The 22,377-nt window shown below is 39.9% G+C and overlaps 1 protein-coding gene across 1 annotated transcript in view; it reads right to left on the reverse strand.

Annotated features, from left to right (window-relative positions):
- Positions 1-1,962: 1,962 nt before the first annotated feature.
- LOC131604775 (uncharacterized) overlaps positions 1,963-22,377 on the reverse strand; it is a 34,613-nt gene continuing 14,198 nt past the window's right edge. Inside the window, exons 4-7 of the mRNA XM_058877195.1 lie at positions 3,674-5,355; positions 2,951-3,598; positions 2,486-2,905; positions 1,963-2,377 (exon numbers count right to left, since the gene is read on the reverse strand). Coding sequence (XP_058733178.1) covers positions 1,963-2,377; positions 2,486-2,905; positions 2,951-3,598; positions 3,674-5,355 — 3,165 coding nt within the window. The remainder of the gene's footprint in view (positions 2,378-2,485; positions 2,906-2,950; positions 3,599-3,673; positions 5,356-22,377) is intronic.

The following is a 22,377-nucleotide window of genomic DNA, read 5'->3' on the forward strand; positions in this document are numbered from 1 at the left end:
TGATCATATCCTCTTTGGGAAAAAACTACTTTTGAAGGATGCCTGAAAATGACCTGTAATCTTTTGCTTTGTATCTCTTAAATGAAGCATTTTTAGCCTTGGCTTGTGAGACACAAAGTTGTAGAGAATTCAATTTCCTTCACAATAGGCTTTGAGTGGGGAATTTCTGATGTTCCATGTGAAAGTTATGCCCAGTCAAAGTTGGGTTGACTTTCTCCTAAGAAACCCTAATTTGAACCTTTTCATCTTTGTTCATCTCTGAGTTTCTATTAATGGAATCATGATCAATTCTTGATCAAATGATGGTTATGCACCCCATACTTGATATTTGCCCAATGGTTAAAGTTTGGATCATGCCTTGATTATGATTAACCTTTCAATTTGGATCAGTTGACTGTGGATTATCTGGATTATGTGAATGAGCCATGCCTTGAGATTTGAACCTTGTTTTTGTTATGAGAAAAGTGTGGGAGGTAAATTTTGAGGTATGACAGCTGCCCCTATTTAATTACCTTTGATTGAGTGGAGTGAGAATACGCAGTTCTCACGTCTTTTGATCGAAGAGTTATTAAATAATGGAAGACCCCTTGAATTTGCCTTGTACCCGGTAGTGGAGAAGGATGCCTTGTTAAAGTAGTTACCTTGCTTATGGCGCTAGCAGGGGTTTGCAGCTTATGGGTAACTCACTTACTATAGTTCTAGTAAGTCGTCGCGGTTGGTATACCCATTCACTATCGTAGTTGGAATAAGTCTGTCGCAGATGGTATGACTCACTTACTATAGCTCTAGTAAGTCGTCGCAGTTAGCCATACCTGCTTACTATCGTAGTTGGAGTGAGTTTATCGTAGATGGTAAGGTCCACTTACTTTTCAGTAAGTCGTCGCAGTTGACCGTACCTACTCACTATCGTAGTTGGAGTGAGTTTATCGTAGATGGTAAGGTCCACTTACTTTCCAGTAAGTCGTCGCAGTTGACCGTACCTACTCACTATCGTAGTTGGAGTGAGTTTATCGTAGATGGTAAAGTCCACTTACTTTTCAGTAAGTCGTCGCAGTTGACCGTACCTACTCACTATCGTAGTTGGAGTAAGCTTATCGTAGATGGTAGGGCCCACTTACTGTCAGTCTAGTAAGTCGTCGCAGTTAGCCGTACCTGCTTACTATCGTAGTTGGAGTAAGCTTATCGTAGATGGTAAGGTCCACTTACTTTTCAGTAAGTCGTCGCAGTTGACCGTACCTGCTTACTATCGTAGTTGGAGTCACCCCAAAAGGGTTATTTGTCTTGATGCGGGCGAGTTACGTGTATAAAAGGTTATCTTGCAAATGTGTATGCTTATGATTTTGTTATTTGTATGATGAATGTTTGTATGCGAATGCAGGTCATGTGAATGTTTTGTATGTAAATGCGATGTGTATGAGTGTTTATGTAAGTGAATATGTAAGTATGATGACTATGGGGTACTATCTTTTGTCACCAATTGGAATTTGTTTAAGATCTTTCGAGCAACTTTACGGGTCTTGACTCAGATCGCCCGGGGCTAGTATGTTGGAATGTGGCGGTGTTTTTTTTTTAGGGTTTATCAGATCATCAGGCGTATATTGGCTGCCGGAGGTATCGTGGTTTTATCCCCTTTATTCCAGTCTAATGATTTGTAAGTTTCCTGTTTTAAATTCGAAGTTTAAAGTTTATGAGAAATAAATTATTCTTTGCACTTGGTATTGAAATGATGAAAAGATAAGTATGAAAGTGAAAAGCTTTTATTGATTATTGCCTTAAATTGGCGAATGTACAAAGGGTATGAGAGAAAGAAAAATGACAAATAGAAATGACATTAATACTGCTATTGCTCTTTTTTTTGCTATCGAGGGCCCCAGTAATCCTTTGACTTCGGAAGTTGATGATTGCTCGATTTCCTATCCTTTACGAATTGTCTTGGGCTCGTAGCTTGGAGCCTTATCCCTGCTAGGCATAGTACCTCTTGACTGCATCTGAATTGATTGGGTGCGATAGCTCATCCCCATCCATTGTAGTGAGGACTAATGCCCCTCCCGAGAACACCGTTTTTACAATGTATGGACCTTCGTAGTTAGGTGTCCATTTTCCACGGGCGTCGAGTCGAGGTAACAGTATCTTCTTGAGGACAATGTCACCTTCTTTGTAGGTTCGCGGTCGGACCTTCTTATCGAACGCTTTTTTCATCCTCTTCTGATAGAGTTGTCCATGACACAAAGCTGTCAGTCGCTTTTCTTCAATGAGATTAAGCTGATCGAAACGAGTTTTTACCCATTCCGATTCTTCTAACTTTGTGTCAGTTATGACTCTTAATGACGGGATCTCCACTTCGATTGGGAGGACAGCTTCCATACCGTAGACTAGGGAGAAGGGAGTTGCCCCTGTAGATGTACGCACCGAGGTTCTATAACCGTGTAGGGCGAAGGGCAGCATTTCGTGCCAATCCTTGTATGTTTTCACCATCTTTTGTATTATTTTTTTGATATTTTTGTTTGCAGCTTCGACAGCGCCGTTCATTTTAGGCCTGTATGGTGAAGAATTGTGGTGTTCAATCTTGAACTCCTCGCACAGCTCCCTCATCATGTTATTGTTCAGATTTGACCCATTATCGGTGATAATCCTGCTTGGAATCCCATACCGACATATGATATTATGCTTGATGAACCGAGTGACTACTTGTCTTGTTACGTTGGTGTAAGAGGCAGCTTCGACCCATTTGGTGAAGTAGTCTATGGCGACTAATATAAATCGGTGTCCGTTCGAAGCTTTAGGTTCTATCATCCCTATCATGTCGATTCCCCACATTGCAAATGGCCATGGTGAACTCAGAACGTTCAACGGGTTTGGTGGTACGTGCACCTTGTCAGCGTAGATTTGGCACTTGTGACAGGTCCTTGCATATTGGAAACAGTCGGCCTCCATTGTTAACCAGTAATACCCTGCCCGCAGTATCTTTCTAGCCATTGAATGTCCGTTTGCATGAGTTCCGAAGGTTCCTTCATGTACCTCCCTGATAATTTCCTTGGCCTCGTTTTTATCTACACACCTCAATAACACTGAATCATAGTTCCTTTTGTATAGGATGCTTCCGCTTAAGAAGAACTTGGATGCAAGTCTCCTCAGTGTCTTTTTATCAATTGTTGAGGCATTCTCCGGGTATTCTTGTTTTTCCAGGTACTCTTTAATGTCGTGGTACCATGGTTTGTTGTCAGACTGTTCCTCGATCGTGAGACAATAGGCAGGTTCGTCGAAGTGCCTAACGGTTATTCGTGGTTCATGGTTTGGCCAGGTCACTTTGAACATAGAGGAAAGCGTTGCTAGTGCATCGGCTATTTGATTTTCTTCCCTCGGGATATGAGTAAAGGTGATAGTATCAAATTCAGCTGTCAACTCCAGTATAAGGTCTCGGTATGGGATTAGCTTTGCATCTCGAGTGTCCCACTCTTTGTTGACCTGATGGATTACCAATGCTGAGTCTCCGTATACATCAAGGAGTTTGATTCTTAGGTCGATTGCAGCTTCTAACCCCAATATGCATGCTTCGTATTCTGCAATGTTGTTGGTACAGTCGAAACATAGTCTTGCAGTGAAGGGTAAGTGTCGGTCATCGGGAGATGTCAATACTGCCCCTATGCCATGTCCTAGTGCATTTGAAGCACCGTCGAACATGAGTTTCCATACCAAACCCGGTTCGGGTCCCTCATCGGGTCCCGGTATTTCATAGTCTCTTACTAGCATAATATCCTCGTCTGGGAAGTCGAACTTCATAGATTGGTATTCCTCGAGTGGTTGGTGGGCAAGATGTTCTGCCAAGACACTCCCTTTTATTGCTTTTTGAGTTACATACTGTATGTCGTATTCGGACAACAACATTTGCCATCTTGCAATTCTACCCGTGAGAGCCTGTTTTTCGAACACGTATTTCAAAGGATCCATTCTCGATATCAGCCATGTGGAGTGGTTCAGCATATATTGCCTTAGACGTTTGGAGGCCCATGCTAGGGCGCAACATGTCTTTTCCAATGGTGAATACCGAGACTCGCAATCCGTGAATTTCTTACTGAGGTAGTAAATAGCGTGTTCTTTCCTGCCTGTTTCATCTTGTTGCCCCAGTACACACCCCATAGACCTTTCGAGTACTGTGAGGTACATGATTAGTGGCCTTCCGGGTACAGGAGGTAAGAGTATAGGTGGTTCTTGTAAGTAGTTCTTTATGGTTTCGAAGGCTACTTGACAATCATCATTCCACTTGATAGGTTGATCTTTCCTGAGTAGTTTGAATATAGGCTCGCATGTAGCTGTTAGATGTGAAATGAACCTTGAGATGTAATTCAATCGACCCAGGAAACCTCGTACCTCTTTTTCTGTTTTTGGAACGGGCATCGCTTGTATGGCTTTTACTTTATCGGGATCAACCTCTATACCTCGTTGGCTTACAATGAATCCCAACAGCTTTCCCGATCTTACACCAAACGTACACTTGTTCGGGTTTAACCTTAGCTTGTACTTCTTTAGACGTTCAAACAGCTTATGTAGATTTGTAATATGTTCTTCTTCAGTGCGAGACTTGGCAATCATATCATCTACATATACTTCGACCTCTTTATGGATCATATCATGGAATAATGTGACCATGGCTCTTTGATATGTTGCCCCTGCATTTCTCAACCCGAATGGCATTACTTTGTAGCAAAAAGTGCCCCAAGAGGTCATGAAGGTAGTCTTTTCCATATCCTCGGGAGCCATCTTAATCTGATTATACCCGGAGAAACCATCCATAAAAGAGAACACTGAAGCTTGTGCTGTATTATCCACCAAGATATCTATATGTGGAAGTGGGAAATCATCTTTTGGACTTGCTTTATTTAGATCCCTGTAATCTACACACATGCGCACTTTCCCGTCTTTTTTAGGAACCGGCACTATGTTTGCAATCCAAGGTGGGTAGTCAACCACAGCAAGAAACCCGGCATCGAACTGTTTGAGCACCTCTTCCCTAATCTTACTATCCATATCTGGTCGAACCCTTCTGCGCTTTTGCCTGACCGGCGCACATCCTTCTTTGAGAGGTAACCTGTGTACCACGATGTCTGTATCCAACCCCGGCATATCACGGTATGACCAAGCAAAAATCTCTGCATACTCGTGGAGGAGCTTGATTAACGTTGCTTTTACGTCCTTACCTAGCGTTGCCCCAATCTTAATGTTTTTGGGTTCTTCATCTGTTCCCAAGTTTATGGTTTCAATGGCCTCTTGTGGAGGGAGCATGCTCTTGGATTCCTTATCCACTAACCTTGACAACTCTTCCGGAAGTTCATCGTCTTCCTCATCCCCTCCTTCAGTCTGATTAGCGAGAGCCTCGAGTTTGTATAGAGTCTCAGCAGTATTATTATCGGTGGTGTCAGGAAGTGATCTGCACATGTTTTATGTTTGTTTTCTTTTAGTATGCAGATGTGAACGTGCTTTGTTTGTGCAAGAAATTTACTTGTCATTTTCAGAAATGGGAAAGGAATAAATGCGAGAAAAGACAATATTTTCAATACCAAAATGCAAAGACAATTTTATTAATAAACTTCGAACTTGAAAGTAAATGGGGCCCTTACAAACTAGCTCTATGCTTCGGGCAAGGCATGAGCGTTATTGTTTTTCTTTATCAAAAAGGGGAAATAAAACACACAAAAGCAAATTACTTTGAAATGAAAACTATCTCCGGTATCTCCAGGCTTGTCCAATTCTGAAGCTGTTCTCCTGGCCTGATCTCTCGAATGAAATTGGACGTCCCTTCTTGAGAGTCCTGATTGGACACCATAGCCACATGCTCATAACCGCCAGTCACAAAAGTTTGCATTATTGGGGGAAATGGTCGTTCTTCTTTATTAATGCTTGTGACCTTGGTGGGTTGGTATCCTAACCCCAGGCGATCCTTCTTCTCCAAAACTTCTGGCAGCTTGCCCCAGCCTTTAGTATCTGCGTCTTGTAGGTCTTTCCATGAGGTTACCGCCCTTCTTATCTTCTCCACTGGTAGTGTGATAGCAGTTGCAATTTCTAGAGCTTGAAATGCGGTACCCAATGCTTCGTCTCCAGCCTCAATATATCTGTATGAGTTTAGATTGCTGACAAATATATCCTCTTCTCCATTGATAGTTACTATGGAGTTCCCATTCACAAACTTTAGTTTCTGATGGAGGGTGGAGGTGACTGCCCCAGCTGCATGGATCCAAGGACGCCCTAGTAGGCAGGTATAAGCTGGCTCGATTTCCATCACTTGGAAGTTGATGCAGAAGGTGTGGGGACCAATTATGACAGGAAGGTCTACTTCTCCAAATACCGGACTCTGTGATCCATCGAAAGCTTTAACCACCAGACGACTAGGTTTAACCACGAGTCCCTCTAAGGCTATCTTATCAAGTGTGGCTTTTGGCATCACGTTTAAGGATGACCCTGTGTCGATCAAAACTCTAGCCAGATGAGCCTTCCCACACTGCATGGAGATATGCAAGGCTTTGTTGTGTGACTTTCCTTGTAGGGGTAACTCATTGTCACTGAAGCCCAGGCATGCCCCAGCAGTTAGATTGGCCACCATCCCATCAAATTGATTGACTGTGATGTCCTTAGTTACATGGGCAGCGTTTAGGATCTTCATCAAGGCATCTCGATGCTTCTCGGAGTGTATCAATAATGATAAGAGCGATATTTTAGACGGTGTCTGTTGCAACTGATCTACCACTCTATAATCACTCTTCTTAATCAGAGCGAGAAACTCCTCAGCATCCTTATTAGAAGTTTCTTTATCCTTAGGTTCAGCCTTGTCAATTGGTCTCGTGACAACTTGTTCTCCAGATTGTGTCAAGTTTTCACTAGACGTTGGTTGTACTTGCGTAGTTTTGAATATGCGCCCACTACGGGTCATACCTCCAGGTCTAACAATGCTTGATACTGCAGTATTAGTATCGGTCTCATATTCCCATGGTACCGCTTTCATCTTGTCCAAAGGATATGGTCCTCTGATTGGGATGATCTTGGTACGTTCTTGCGCAGGTATCATCACTGGCGGTCTAGAGCATGGGATAATCAATGGTTTCCTTGCCCCTTGTGCAGGTATCATTAAAGGCTCGTTTCTTTCCACCATCGCCACATATTCCTCTTCAGGGTGTTCCTCCAATTGGATCAATCCTTGATCCATGAGTCTTTGCAAAGTGTCTTCGAAAGCTTCGTTATGTTCTAGGATAAACCCCTTTATAAGAAGATACCTCTTAAGTGCATCTGTGGGGGAGTTCCGTTGTTGAACCAACTCTTGCTCATTGACAACTTCTATTGCATTGACTGCGCCTTCATGGTGTGGCATTGGATTTGTTTTCACATTGGGTTTGTCAAAAGCAATTGCTCCTGACTCTATCAAGTCCTGAACCTTGTGCCTAAAGGCCCAACATTTTTCCAACGTATGTCCAGGAGAATTGTCGTGAAATTCACACCTCTCATTCGGGTTGAATCTGGGTGGAATCTTTCCTGGAATTAGAGGTGGCATAGGTCTAAGCTCTACCAGTGATTCACTCAGCAAATATTTTAGTATTTCACTCTTGGAAGTGGGTAGAGGATCGAATTTCCTCGGAGGACCTTGGAACCTGCTTTGTTGAAGTGGGTAGGACACAGGAGGTCTAGGCTCTTGATGCACTACTGCGTTGGTCTCCCCTTCCTTCTTTTTAGCGAAGGTTGAGGTGGGCCTTTTTGAGTGATAAGAGTTAGATGATGCTCCTTGTATTTTCCCGCTCTTAATTCCGTCTTCTATCCTTTCACCAATAACCACTAAATCTGAAAACCCTGAGGACACACTCCCTACCATTTTATCGTAGTATGGCCCTTGTAATGTAGCCATAAACATTTTTACGAGTTCTTTTTCCAACAGGGGAGGTTGGACTCGGGAGGCCATTTCCCTCCATCTTTGTGCATACTCCTTGAATGATTCCTCTTTCTTTTGTGACAAATTTTGGAGTTGCATCCGATCGGGTGCCATGTCCAAATTGTATTTATATTGTTTCAGGAACGTATTAGCAAGGTCGGTCCAGCTTCGGATGTGAGACTTCTCTAATTGCATATACCAGTCAACCGATGCTCCACTCAAGCTATCTTGAAAAAAAATGCATCATCAGCTTTTGGTCATGAGCATAAGCAGCCATTTTTCGCACATACATGCGCAAGTGATTCCTCGGACAAGAGAGTCCCTTGTACTTTTCGAAGTCGGGTATCTTGAATTTGTGAGGAATAGTCAAATCCGGCACCAAGCTCATTTCATAGGTATCCACATCGAAGACATCATATCCTTCCATTGCTTTCATCCTTTCTTCCAGCGCCTTGATTTGTCCACTCTCCTTGGAATTCTCCCCAGAATCAACGGAGGTCAGCTTTGGTTGAGGGACTTGATCTGTGTCATTAGTGTCCCCATACTGTAAATCCAAGTAGTCCTCATCCCTAAGCGGATTGTTGACTGGAATGCGAACGGTGCGAGACGCCCCTTCTTTCTGAATAGTAGGGATAAATCCTTCTTGAGAAGCCTCTCCCTCTTCATGAGTTGTGATAGTCCTTTTTGAGGAGTGGGCTTTTGCCTTGTGAGGGTCATGACCCTTAACATATCCTAGCAATGGGTTGCCATCTTTAGGTATCTCTTCATACTGATCATGAACTTCCTTAGCTTTATCTTGCTTATCTTTGAGTTCTTTCATGAAGCTCAGCACTTGGGCCATTCCTCCCTGGAGGTCTTCAACAGTACCCTTTAGTTGGGTCATTTCCTCACGAAGGGCGGCCTGGTTCTGTTCCAATTGTTCCATTGCCCTTTTCTTTTGAGATCTTGTCTGAATTAGCGGTTGAGTTGCAATGGTGTGACTGGAGATGAAGATAGTTTTTCTTTAATGCTTTGGTAATGAAATATGGCATGCATGATATGAATGTTATGCTTATGCTATGTTCATGTTTTATCCACATTATTATAGTAAATATACATTCTTTCTTTTTTTTATTTTTATTTTTTGCATATATTTATTTGGTGAATATTATAGGAACAACAAGTAAATGCGAAAATAAACACACTTTATTAATTGAAAGGAAACACCACTTCATTGTTGGTTTACAAAAAAGAAAGGAAACTGAAAATTAAAAATACTTAAAATAACTTGAATCAAAAGTACTTGGAATAAAAGCAACAAGGAAATAACATAAAACTAAGAGCGCCTTTGGATGTCTTCTTTGAACTTGTCCACCATGCTCCTACAAAGCTCCATAAACTCTTTGACGACTTCAGGAAGGATGATGGGAGAAGATTCTGCTCTTTCCAAACTTTTTGGAATATCCAGGATTAGATCATTACACAAGAAGACTAGCTTAGCATGATCCTCACGACATTTTTCATATTCTTCGAGCATCTTGGGAACCATGCTCACATGCTCATTCGCCGCAGAAATAATTGAATAAAGTCTTTTCCAATAATCTTTTTCTTCCAAGGCTGCCTCAAATTCCTCTTTTTGTCTTGTGAATACTTCCCTAAGTGACACCATAGCTTGAAATGCCCTTTCATACTCACCAGTGCGCTGTAAAAGTTCTTCCTCCGTGGTTAATCTTCTTGCATGTTCTTGTTGTCCAGCATTGAGGGCTTCTTGAAGATCATATTTGAGACCTCTTATTTCATCCTCTTGATCTTTAGTCCTATCAGTTAATTCAAAGATCACAGCTTCCAGATTCTTCTCAGATTCTGTTTTGTCATGGGAAGCCTTTTCGTAACGCCTTCTCCACCTTGCAATTTCCCTATCCGCTTGTTCCAACCTCTCATTATGTGCTTCCAAATTAAAATTAGCACTTAGAACTCCTTCGGTTGCACGTTTCCTTTTACTCCTTTGTCTATCATTCTCTTCCTTCATTGCTTGAAGTTCTTGGTTCTTATCCTTAAGGTCGAAGCGTAGTTGGCTCCTTTCGTTGGTAAGTTGATGCAAATCAAGTTCTAACTTCTCTTTTTCTTTTCGGGACGCCTCTAGGGCAGCCTTGATCCCTTCTATCTCTTCGATGGATAGAGGAACAAGATCAGGAGAATCAGGCTTGTATGCGGGATCCACAACAAAAGGAAGCAAAATCTTCCCAACTCTTTCTTGAACCCATGCGGTGTAAGGTGCTTTTGCAATTGCATTCTTTGGCCCGAAATATTTTCTTTGGACCTGACTCCAAGCTTGAATTACTTTCTTCAATGTTCTTGGTTCACCTTTCCCATTATCGTGCAAGATCAATTCTTCTATTTGTTGTTTGGAAGGTTCACTATCCATAGAATGTCCTAATTGACGTAATGCTAAAACGGGGTTATAATTAATACAACCAAGAGTCCCCATTAATGGCACATTGTCGAAATCTCCGCATTTGTAAATGATCCTATCAGAATTTAATTTCTTTGCATACCATAGGATAGAATCTGCTTTAAGAGCCCTTAGCTTTTGAGCCCAATCGTTTCTAGTCAATTCTTTGATAAGACCACTAGCTTTATAGAGATGCGAAGTCAACCAAGAATATAGCAAGTGGACACAACAAAATAGCATTCCTCTCTTCTTTTCGTACTTTGTATGGATAGCATAGTAAATATTAGCGAGGATAGTCGGAGTAGGATCTTTTCCGTGAACCTTAAAGGAAGTGAAAGCATGAATGGCAGCGGGATCAACATAATCAACATTTTTTGGCAATAAGACAACTCCAAAAATCAAAAGAGCTAATAAATGTCCACAAATGTCCCATTGTTTCTTTTGAGCATACATTAAAGCTTGATTTTCTAAGTAAGATCTTTTGATCCCATGCACATCCCCATCAGTTTTATAATTAGTCTTTAATTCCGTAGCAGATAACCCCAAAGCTTTTGCCAAATCTGAAAAGTCAACTTCTTTACCCGCACCAGTATAGAATTCTTTTTTAATTTTTGAGAACCCCAAAGTAGCATCTATCTCTTCCAAAGTTGGAGCCAACTGAAAGTCTTGAAAAGTGAAGCACCTAAGCGGAGGATCATAAAATTGAACCAAAGCAGTAATTGCTTCTTCTTGTACTCTCACCCTTAGCAAGTCCAAAATATTCCCATAGCGGATTACAAACCTATCCAAGGCACTTGATGGTAATTTTTCCTTGATTATTTTCAGCTTCTTGATATCCGGAGTGGAAACGGAAAGGTGAACAATGGTCTTCTTGGTGCTCATCCTTCCTACACATTCACCAAATAGAATATATTTTTTTTACATTTATATCATATTTTTTTTATTTACTATTTTTTTGTGGATAAAACATGATGAGGATGCAAATGAGAGATGATGCATGCAAACACACAAAAAAAGAAAATCATAGTAACAAAAAATATATATATATATATATATATATATGAAACAAATCAAACATATATAACACAATATTTTAAGAAACCCAAGTTCATAGGTTCGACGTAGGGGGCTCTAGGGAGCCAACCTTTTATGGGGGGTTCTAGAAGGTCTCATGGGGTCATTCGTAGCCTCCGAGACTCTTTGTCTCTTCGGATTTTAAAACGACTCATTTTATCCATGAGGTTCGAATTTTTGGGGTAGGTTCTCGGAGAGATCAGCCAAGTATCCAGTCCAGCCCTCAACAAAGTCAAGCCTCGTTTTGGACCTTTCCGAACACTCAACCCACTCCGAGTGGAGTTATCAGTGAGATTCGTAGGAGATTCGTACTCCCCTAGTGACCTCAAGGTTAACTCCCACATTTAAGGTTTAACTGACATAAAATAGAGCAAAATATACAATAATAAAGCAGATATTTTCAGGCAGACAAACAAACATAAAACAAATAAACAAATAAATAATTTAATGTACATTAAAAGATGAACCTCCCCCAAACCCTAAATGTGGCAATTTGCCAACCCTAAAATGCGCCACAAACCCTAAACCACAAACCACGAACCATAAACCTAAACCCACTCAAGCCTTAGGAGCATAATAATTCACTAAAAGTGCGTCCCCAGCAGAGTCGCCAGCTGTAGCAACCTGCCTAAAAATTTATGCTTTCGAGTCGCCACCTATTCTGAAGGGCGAATAGGAACCCTACGCAGATAAGAGATTGAGGGTAAGTTATTATAATCAGGCTGAGGGAAGGTATGAGGCACCCTCAGCCCTTTCCTAAAGGCTAACATTCAAAGATTAAGGTTGCATGGCAGGAATTAGGGAGAAATGTGGCAAACAGAATTTTAGGACACGATTGAGATTTTGAAGAGGGGGACTCGCCTTGTTGCCAAGTGCCTACGTACCTCCTTAGGGAGGATCAGAGTCTACGTAGTTCGGGAAGAGTTGTACGCCATTTAGAGTTGGAATTTGATTTGATATGGTTTTTTAGAGGCTTTTTGGTCAGCCTATCGCAGTTTGGGTTTGTAATTGTAGTTTGAATGGAATTTAGAATTATTAGGATTTAGGGCGTACAACCCTGATTTGGCACTATTAACCGCGATAATCGATTGATTCAATTACCATAGTTAAAAGATTTGAAATTTGTATCACTACCAATTTTAATCGATTGATTCGATTATCACTAATAATGAATTAAGGTATATTTTAATAATTTTTATGGAGTTTTATATGCATTGTTACCCCTCGCAATCGATTGATTCGATTAAAAAGAATAACAAGTTAAATCGAGGGAAAAACGGTTAATCATCACAACTAATAAAATAGTTGCAACCATTTAACCAAATAATAGAAATCATATTTTATTTAATTAAATAACATTTTAATTAAAAATATTGTTAACCATAGCGATTAATCGATTTAATCGGCACGAATAACAAATTAGAAATTTTCTATAATCATCACATAATAATTTATTTATAAAAATAAGATATTATTATTAATAAACATATTAAAAGAATTTAATTAAAACAATTAAGTTAATTAAAATTAAATTAGTTTATTAGGGTTTTGATTCAGTGTGGTTGTTAATAGGGTGTATGGTATAAGGAGCTAAATCTGGGTGGTTAGATCTGAATGACGACTGGATGAAGGGTCCAGATCTGAGGGCACATGGAAAACTACAAGCACGCAGACACATAGGATCTAGGATGAAAATCTGGAAAAATAATATGCAGGAGCGAGGGTTCGAACCCCCACCCCTACGCTCACACAAACGATTCGCTACCAGCCCAGCTGTATTGCACGCGTGTTTAACAATCCTTCTCATTCAAATATATATAAAACGCCAAAATTAAAAGGAATCAGCGCGCGAATTTTCAAACCAACGAACCAGGATGTGACAACACATCATCTTCCCCAAAGAACCTGCACTTATCTGAAAATTAGCTATGAAATAGCTACGGTTTTCCTGTAGCAAATCAGGACCTACGAAAATAGCGATTCGCACATGCACAAATATAAATGAGGCGCGACCTATCAGGATTGTTCGTCTCCCCCACGCGAATTTAACCACGCCCTTGATTCGTCCTAATTTAAACCCTAAAGAAAACCCCCAAAACGAAACCCTAGGACCTTGCTCGGCCTCCAATGGCCGATTGCACTATGATGCCCCAAAACACAATTAATTAACCCAGAAACGTTCACAGCAATGATACAAACCCAAACATACGATCAAAACATCATGAACATGCACATATTATGCTAATCGATCCAGTTTTTGAAACTACATACCTTGGCTATTATGGAGGAATTCTGGGGGTGTTGTTGCAGTGTAGCGATCCAGACACGTCCCAAATCTCCTGAGGAAACTTTTGAAACCTTTAAATCTCGTTGAAAGCCTCCAATTCCCCAAAACCGAATCCAAGCTCTTTAATGATTTTTTTGTTCTTGCAAGTATGCCTCTCTCTCAATTTTTCGTCCCCCAGTCTCTTGGCTGATGTTTACTACTTATAGGAGAATAGAATTAGGGTAAATCTTTGTCCAAAACCTCACTTAAATCCAATCTTCCTATGTTGAGAAATTTGATTTTATTTCTTGCACTTTAAGCTACTATTCTTGGCCCAATTTATATCAATCTTTTCCTAATTGATTTGCCACGAAAATTGAAGTGTATTTTGCCATTATTGTTGATTGAAAAACAAATCAAAACATATTTTTTTACCAAATATTTGATTCTCCATTTAATTAAAACCATTAAAAATTAATTTTAAATGAAATAAAATTATGTAAAATCAAATAAAAATGATATAATTCATGGCATATGTTTTGGATAGCTTGTGGACCAAGTTTGGGTCATAGAATGTAGGCCCATTTGTAAGAATTTCACTTTTGAACCCCTCCTTTTTCACATTTGGTCCCTCAAAATCTCCCAACTTTGATTGATCATATCTCACTCAATATTTAAGCTATGAGGGATTTCTAAGACTTTTTGGAAACCTCAAGAGGTCCTCTACAAGCCACTTTGGAATATATTTTTCATTTGGAACTTTTATCTTGATCATATCCTCTTTGGGAAAAAACTACTTTTGAAGGATGCCTGAAAATGACCTGTAATCTTTTGCTTTGTATCTCTTAAATGAAGCATTTTTAGCCTTGGCTTGTGAGACACAAAGTTGTAGAGAATTCAATTTCCTTCACAATAGGCTTTGAGTGGGGAATTTCTGATGTTCCATGTGAAAGTTATGCCCAGTCAAAGTTGGGTTGACTTTCTCCTAAGAAACCCTAATTTGAACCTTTTCATCTTTGTTCATCTCTGAGTTTCTATTAATGGAATCATGATCAATTCTTGATCAAATGATGGTTATGCACCCCATACTTGATATTTGCCCAATGGTTAAAGTTTGGATCATGCCTTGATTATGATTAACCTTTCAATTTGGATCAGTTGACTGTGGATTATCTGGATTATGTGAATGAGCCATGCCTTGAGATTTGAACCTTGTTTTTGTTATGAGAAAAGTGTGGGAGGTAAATTTTGGGGTATGACACATCCTACCCCCCAATCCCTCGAAGATCCAGTTCAAGCCAAAGATATCTCAGGAGAAGAGATAAGTCAAAGACTGGATGCAATCTATGACGAAGAGCCTTTGGGATTCGAGAAAGACCCAATGGGGGCAAATATCAAAATGTTAGCCCAAGATCCACTCGAAGAAGTAAATCTCGGAGATGGAGATCAGAAGAGGGTAACATACATCAGTGTGAAACTGGCGCCAACGCTGAAGGCAAAAGTCATTGCGTTGTTGAAGGAGAACAAAGATTGCTTTGCATGGGACTACGACGAGATGCCTGGTTTGGGGCGAGATTTGGTCGAATTAAAGCTGCCCATAAAGGAAGAAAAAAAGCCCATCAAGCAAACTCCTAGGAGGTTCGCACCAGAAATTCATTCGAAGATCAAAGCCGAGGTCGAAAGACTTCTACGATGCAAGTTCATAAGAACCACGAGGTATGTCGAATGGATTGCTAATATTGTACCGGTTATTAAAAAGAACGGATCATTAAGAGTATGTATAGATTTTCGTGATCTTAATGCAGCAACGCCTAAAGACGAATATCCCATGCCTGTGGCAGAAATGTTAGTAGATTCAGCCGCAGGCTTCGAGTATCTAAGCATGTTGGATGGATATTCTGGGTATAACCAAATCTTCATTGCAGAAGAAGATGTGTCTAAAACAGCTTTTCGCTGCCCAGGGGCCATAGGTACCTATGAATGGGTTGTAATGCCTTTTGGTCTAAAAAATGCTGGGGCAACTTATCAAAGAGCAATGAATTCTATATTACATGATTTTATAGAAACTTTCATGCAAGTATACATAGATGACATTATGGTGAAATCTGTTTCGGATAACAGTCATCTTGACCATCTGTGCCAATCGTTCGAAAGAATGAGAAAACATGGCTTGAAGATGAACCCCCTTAAATGTGCTTTCTTTGTGCAAGCTGGAGATTTCCTGGGCATCGTGGTCCACAAAAAGGGAATAGAAATTAATCAAAATAAAACAAAGGCTATTATGGAAACGAAGCCTCCATCCACGAAGAAAGAATTACAGTCTTTACTGGGAAAGATAAACTTCTTGAGAAGATTCATTTCCAACTTGAGTGGACGCACGCAAGCATTCTCTCCCCTACTTCGAATGAAACAAGGAAAGTTCGAATGGAGTGCTGAACATCAAGAAGCTTTCGAGAAGATAAAGCAATACTTGATGCATCCACCAATCTTATCTCCCCCAAATGGGAAGAAACACATGCGCCTGTATATTTCAGCGTCAGATAATACAATAGGTAGTATGTTAGCTCAAGAAGATGATAATGGCATCGAAAGAGCCATTTATTACTTAAGTAGGGTACTCAATGATGCGGAGACTAGGTATAGTGCAATAGAAAAACTCTGCCTTTGTCTATATTTCTCTTGTATCAAACTAAAGTATTATATAAAGCTAGTTGATGTTTATGTTTCGTCTCATTGTGATGTGATTAAACACAAGCTATCAAAGCCTATATTGCATAGTCGAATTGGAAAATGGGCGTTGGCCCTTACTGAGTACTCTTTGATATTTCAACCCCTTAAAGCAATGAAAGGTCAAATTGTATCGGATTTCATTGTTGACCATGCAGTGGTCGAAAACCCTCAATAATACGTAGAATTGAAGCCTTGGAAGCTATACTTCGATGGTTCAACCCATAAAGAAGGGACTGGCGTTGGAATACTAATAATTTCTCCTGATGGAATTCCAACAAAGCTCAAGTATAAGATTGAAGGTCCCTTATGCTCCAACAACGAAGCTGAATACGAAGCACTGATTGCTGGACTTGAGGCTTTGTTAGAATTGGGGGCAACCAGAGTCGAAATTAAAGGAGATTCTGAACTAGTGATTAAGCAGTTGAAGAAAGAATACAAGTGTATCAAAGAAAATCTGATCATGTATTTTGTCATAGCAAATAGGCTACTCAAAAAATTCGAGTATGTGGATCTAAATCACGTTTCCAGGTTGAAAAATCAAGAAGCGAATGATTTGGCACAGTTAGCTTCAGGATACAGGGTATCAAAAGAAAAACTAGAAGAATTGATCGAAGTAAGAGGCAAGGCGATGGCTACCAGGCTCTCCCCAAGTGACTTGGAGAACTCACAATTAGGTTTTGCCAACAAACAAGAGTTTGAAGTTTTGAATGTAGACTCCTTGGCAGACACAGACTGGAGAAGTCCAATTGTGAATTACTTGAAAGATCCTTCGACAGACACGGATAGAAAGCTAAAATATCGAGCCTTATCATACTTCTTAATGGGAAATGAATTGTTCAAGAAAACCCCCGAAGGAGTTTTATTAAAGTGTCTGGGCGAAGTGGAAGCGTATTTAGCTCTTTCAAATGTGCATAGCGGTGCATGTGGTGCACACCAAGCAGGGCACAAAATGAAATGGCTTTTATTTCGTTATGGAATGTATTGGCCCTCTATATTGAAGATTGCATAGAATTTGCAAAGGGTTGTCAAGAATGTCAAGAGCATGCAGGTATTCAACATGCTCCTGCAAATGAATTAAGTTCAATAATAAAACCATGGCCTTTCAGAGGTTGGGCATTAGACTTAATTGGAGAAATTCACCCTAAGTCTTCTAGAGGTCAAAGGTACATTTTGGTAGGAATAGACTACTTCACAAAATGGGTCGAAGCGATACCACTTGCGAATGTAGATCAGGAGGCTGTGATTGAGTTTATTCAAAAACACATCATATACAGATTTGGAATCCCAGAAAGTATAACCACAGATCAAGGATCAGTGTTCACTGGGCGAAAGATGCAAGACTTCGCCAAAGAAATGGGGTTCAAATTATTTACCTCAACACCTTACTATGCTCAGGCAAATAGACAAGTCAAAGCAGCAAATAAAATAATAATTGGTCTCATAAAGAAACATGTAGGGAGAAAGCCCAAGAACTGGCATAAGACTTTGGACCAAGCACTTTGGGCTTGTCGAACATCGCCAAAAGAAGCTACAAACACAAAGCCTTTCCAATTGACGTTTGGACATGATGCAGTACTCCCAGTCGAAATATACTTGCAATCAGTCAGAATCCAAAGGCAAGCAGAAATTCCTCCAAACACTTACTGGGAATTGATGAGAATGAATTAGTAGATTTGGACAAAGACAGACTTCGAGCATTGGAGATGATAAAAAGACAAAAAGAAAGAGTGTCCATAGCATACAATAAAAAGGTGAAAGGTAAAACGTTTATTAGTAATGACTTAGTTTGGAAAGCTATTTTACCTATAGATCGAAAGAATCAAGCACTTGGTAAATGGTCCCCACATTGGGAGGGACCCTTTCGAATCTTGAAAGTGTTTTCAAATAACGCTTATGAAATAGAAGAATTGGTAGAAGATCGTAGGATTTTAAGGGTAAATGGGAAGTATCTGAAAAGATATAAACCAAGCATGCATGAAGTAAAGATTCTTGCAAAAACGTAGATATTCGAAGTACGTTGCGTAGGCCAAAATGGTGGAACTAACACCAATATGGCGGTATGTTCAAACAAACATGCATGGTACGTACAGTAAGAAGACCAAAGAAACGTCAAAATATTTTTTCATTAATACCAAAGGAGTACATGCGTTACAGAGAAGTTGGTTCCCAAAAAACATTGAAGATTACAAAATGCAAAACATAAAGCCTAAAACAACCCAACTCCTAGTTGATCCTTTGATCTAAACCCTCTAGAGACAGCAGGGGCAAGCTTTCCGCCTCGAACATGTCCAAAGATCCAGATCTGCGCATCCTTCTCACTATCCCTTTTTTAAGGAACATGTAAGATAAGAGTCTTCCATATGGAAGGCATGTTAATACGCCTTGTCGAGCAGCAGCCATGGAAACTGCTTCAACAAGTCCTTTGAAGATCATCAGAGGAAAGTTGATTTTCTTCCCACGGAGGGCACAGAGTATAAACTCTAAATCCTCCACCATGATGCTATTTTGATCATGGTTTCGTGGACGAAAGTTGCCCACGAGAAGTTGATGCCAAACCCTGATGACCTTGGCGCTGAAAGGATCATTGTCCATGAGAGTCCTCAACATAAGATGGGTGGTCATGTTGAAGGTATTGTCATCAAAAGTTTCTCCAGAGTTATTGCATCTCAGCAGGTTGGAGATGGTGGAGGGAGTGATAGTGATATGGGCCCTTCGAACCTCAGAAACGATAGTGGTTCTGCCTTCCAGATCTATGCGCAGAGACGCAAACATCCAAAAGTCCGCTAACATATTGGGATAAACAGATCCCTCCAGGATTTCATAGTAAAACTCAAGATCTTGGTTAGCAAAGAGAGCGCTAAGACTTATGAAGTTTTCATCAAGCTCTTCTTCAGAAAGTTTGAATTCTTTCTTGATGCAAGCCCTGATGTTAGCATGAGTTAGGGGTAGTGCCATTTGGAGAAGAAGAGTTGGAAAAGGTTTTGTCTGATTCTGTGTTTGAGAGAATGCAAGAAGGAACGAAGTTTTGGGGCAAAGAGTTTGAAGAAAGTGTGAAGGAAGAAGTGGAATGCCAACCCTTTATATAGAATAAGTTGGCAGTAGAGGAACGGTTTGTTTTAATGATTGATTGGACTGCATTTGGTATTCCAAAGAGAAGTTATGGCTTCCGCCATTCCCGCCCTTGGAAGTTGAAATATAATCATGATGAGAACTGATGCATGCACGTCTCAAATAGACGTTTTGGAAAAGGTGACGTCAGCTTTCAATGATGGTTACGGCTAAGGGTAGTAGAAACGTCAAGTCTAGGCTCAAAGGGCTGCGAAGGATAATCATGTCACGTGGTTACATTTATTAAAATTACTGTGACAGTGGAAAAAGTATATTTTGGCAAGTTTTAGAGAATTGCTAAGATATTACTTATGATAATTGCAAAATAAAATATGTGAGGAGATTGAAAGATAAAGTTGCACATATATATATATATATATATATATATATATATATATATATATATATATATATATATATATATATATATATATATATATATTCTTGGAGAAATTTGATTACAGAACAAGATAAGTATGCAGCACAAAAAGAGTACAAGGTTCGAAGCAACTAATTAAAATCTTTGGGAAGGTTGTCGCACGCTCGCGAAAAAATGAACAGAGTCGCCACCAATATATTTATCCCATAAGGGAAAGGAATACCAGGAAACCTAACAAAGGGTAAGAACTGGGTCTTGCGACCAGAGAATCAAGGTACGGGAGTCGGTTACGCGAGGGGAAGGTATTAGCACCCCTCGCGCCCATCGTACTCGATGGTATCCACCTATGTTTGTTTCTATCTAAAGGGTGTATATCTATGTCTATGTCTAAATGCGAAATGAAAGCAAAATGTAGGGAAAATAAAGAATTGTACTCGCACGGGCCCTACCCCGCTGCCTACGTATCCTTTTCAGGAATCAGAGTTACCGTAGCTCGGCTCACGATTTTCTGTTTGTTTTTGTGTTTTTTAGTTGGGCGGCGTTAACGCTCGCGCTCTTGCATAAGGGATCGCCTAGGATGCAATGGAGCCGAGATAACGGTGCCCTTAGGCAAAAGAAAAAGAAATGATTGGTTTGTGTCTTTTAAGGGTAATTCCATGATGACGAAGACCCACTACAAGGCTTCGCATCACTTCCTTACTTTTGTTTTAAGTCTGAACATTTATTAGGTTTTTTGAAGGGTTTTTGATTGGTGTTTTTTATGGGGATTTTAACTTTGTGACTTAGATCATACCAAAAAGAGCCTTTTGTTTGTTTTTGAATATTTAGAGAACGCACATCGAGGCCTACGCCACAATCGTTTCTCTAAATAACGGTTAAGAAATACATCGAGGCTTCACACCTCAATCATTTCTTCTCCGCTAAGTAAAAGAGATACAAAAAGAGTTTTTTTATGAATATTTAGAGAATGCACATCGAGGCCTACGCCACAATCGTTTCTCTAAATAACGGTTAAGAAATACACCGAGGCTTCACACCTCAATCATTTCTTCTCCGTTAAGTAGGAAAGAACATACACCGAGGCCTACGCCTCAATCATTTCTTTCCTACCCTGAAATAAAGCAACGGTATGATCTTCATCGATTTTTATTAAGTATTTTAAGGTTGAAAAGAAAAAGAATGATAAGGGAACTATTCCTAAAATCTAGTCTAAGTTGTTTATACAAGTCTAAATCCTTATGTTAACATGGGATAGATTCTAAAAGGAGTAATAAAATGGTACCTGTGTTTTTTGGTATGAAGTGTATCTGTTTGTGAATGAATCATGGCTGATGTGCATTTGTAGTGATGTTTTGGAACTGTCATGAGGGTGGACTATTGTAGGGTTCTGTTTGAATTGTAGTTGTTTATTCGAAGGTGGTTTTAATGTATGCTGGTGTGAGGTTTGATGGTTAGAGGTATGTAACTGTCTCGGACCGAAACAAATGCACTGGCTGTTGGTAAATTTGTGATTTGAAATGTGTTAGTTAGGAGGTGATTGAGAAATTAGTTAGGGAAGCTGTTAGTTTGTATAGTGAACTGTGTGTATTTTTATTTCTTCTCTTATTTCCTGAACCGATACCATTTCCCTTTTGGTTTCAGATACATCAATGTGCTCCTTAACAACCCCAACCGGTGAATCACACCGTTTCAACTTCCATCCAGCATTACGATCATACAGAGAATTATAACTTCAGATTTCTGAGCTTCATGAGAAGATCCAGCGAATGCAGTTCGTTGAAGAACATCGGCACAAGGTTCCAGAATAGGAGTGCGTTCTTGGTACATGCTCGGTGTAGAACATATCAATGAATTCATCGTGCCTGATCGAGTGTAATGCAATTGACGGTTCAAAGTTGTAATGAACCTCCCTCTTTTGTAATATACTTTTATGCAGGATTTTGGTTGGGATTTTCTCCTGCTGCAAAGTTGCATTTTTGTTGTAGTTTTTTTCAATTCTGGCCTTTTTGTAATGTGTGATGGATGTATTGGTTTTGGATATGGCTTCCTCTTGTTTGATGTATCATGATCTTTTTATGAACATTTGATGTTCAGGTTGCTTTATGTACAGTACCAATGTGTAGGCCCGAGATCTTCTGGAACTGAATGTGACTGGCTAGCATGAGCATTGTTTACATCATGGGTCTGATTTGAATGTTAATTGATTTGAATGGAACATTTCGAACCTTTGAAGAGAATTCTCCTTCTAACTTGAATTTGAAGTCTTCATTTTCTTTGTTGCATAGAATCTCAGAATCATGGTGTGAATGCACCAAGATAATTGTCAAAACAAAAGACTTTGAACACTTTTTATATGTTGACTTTTGTACAGCTTCTTGAATTCTAACCAACCGAATCAATTTCTCTTTGACACTCGAATAACAAACCCAACGATGACAAAAATCCAAATAGGGAAATAAACCCTAGGTGCATGGAAATAC

Source organism: Vicia villosa, linkage group LG5 (assembly GCF_029867415.1).
Source record: "Vicia villosa cultivar HV-30 ecotype Madison, WI linkage group LG5, Vvil1.0, whole genome shotgun sequence".
In the NCBI taxonomy this organism is placed as follows: Eukaryota; Viridiplantae; Streptophyta; class Magnoliopsida; order Fabales; family Fabaceae; genus Vicia; species Vicia villosa.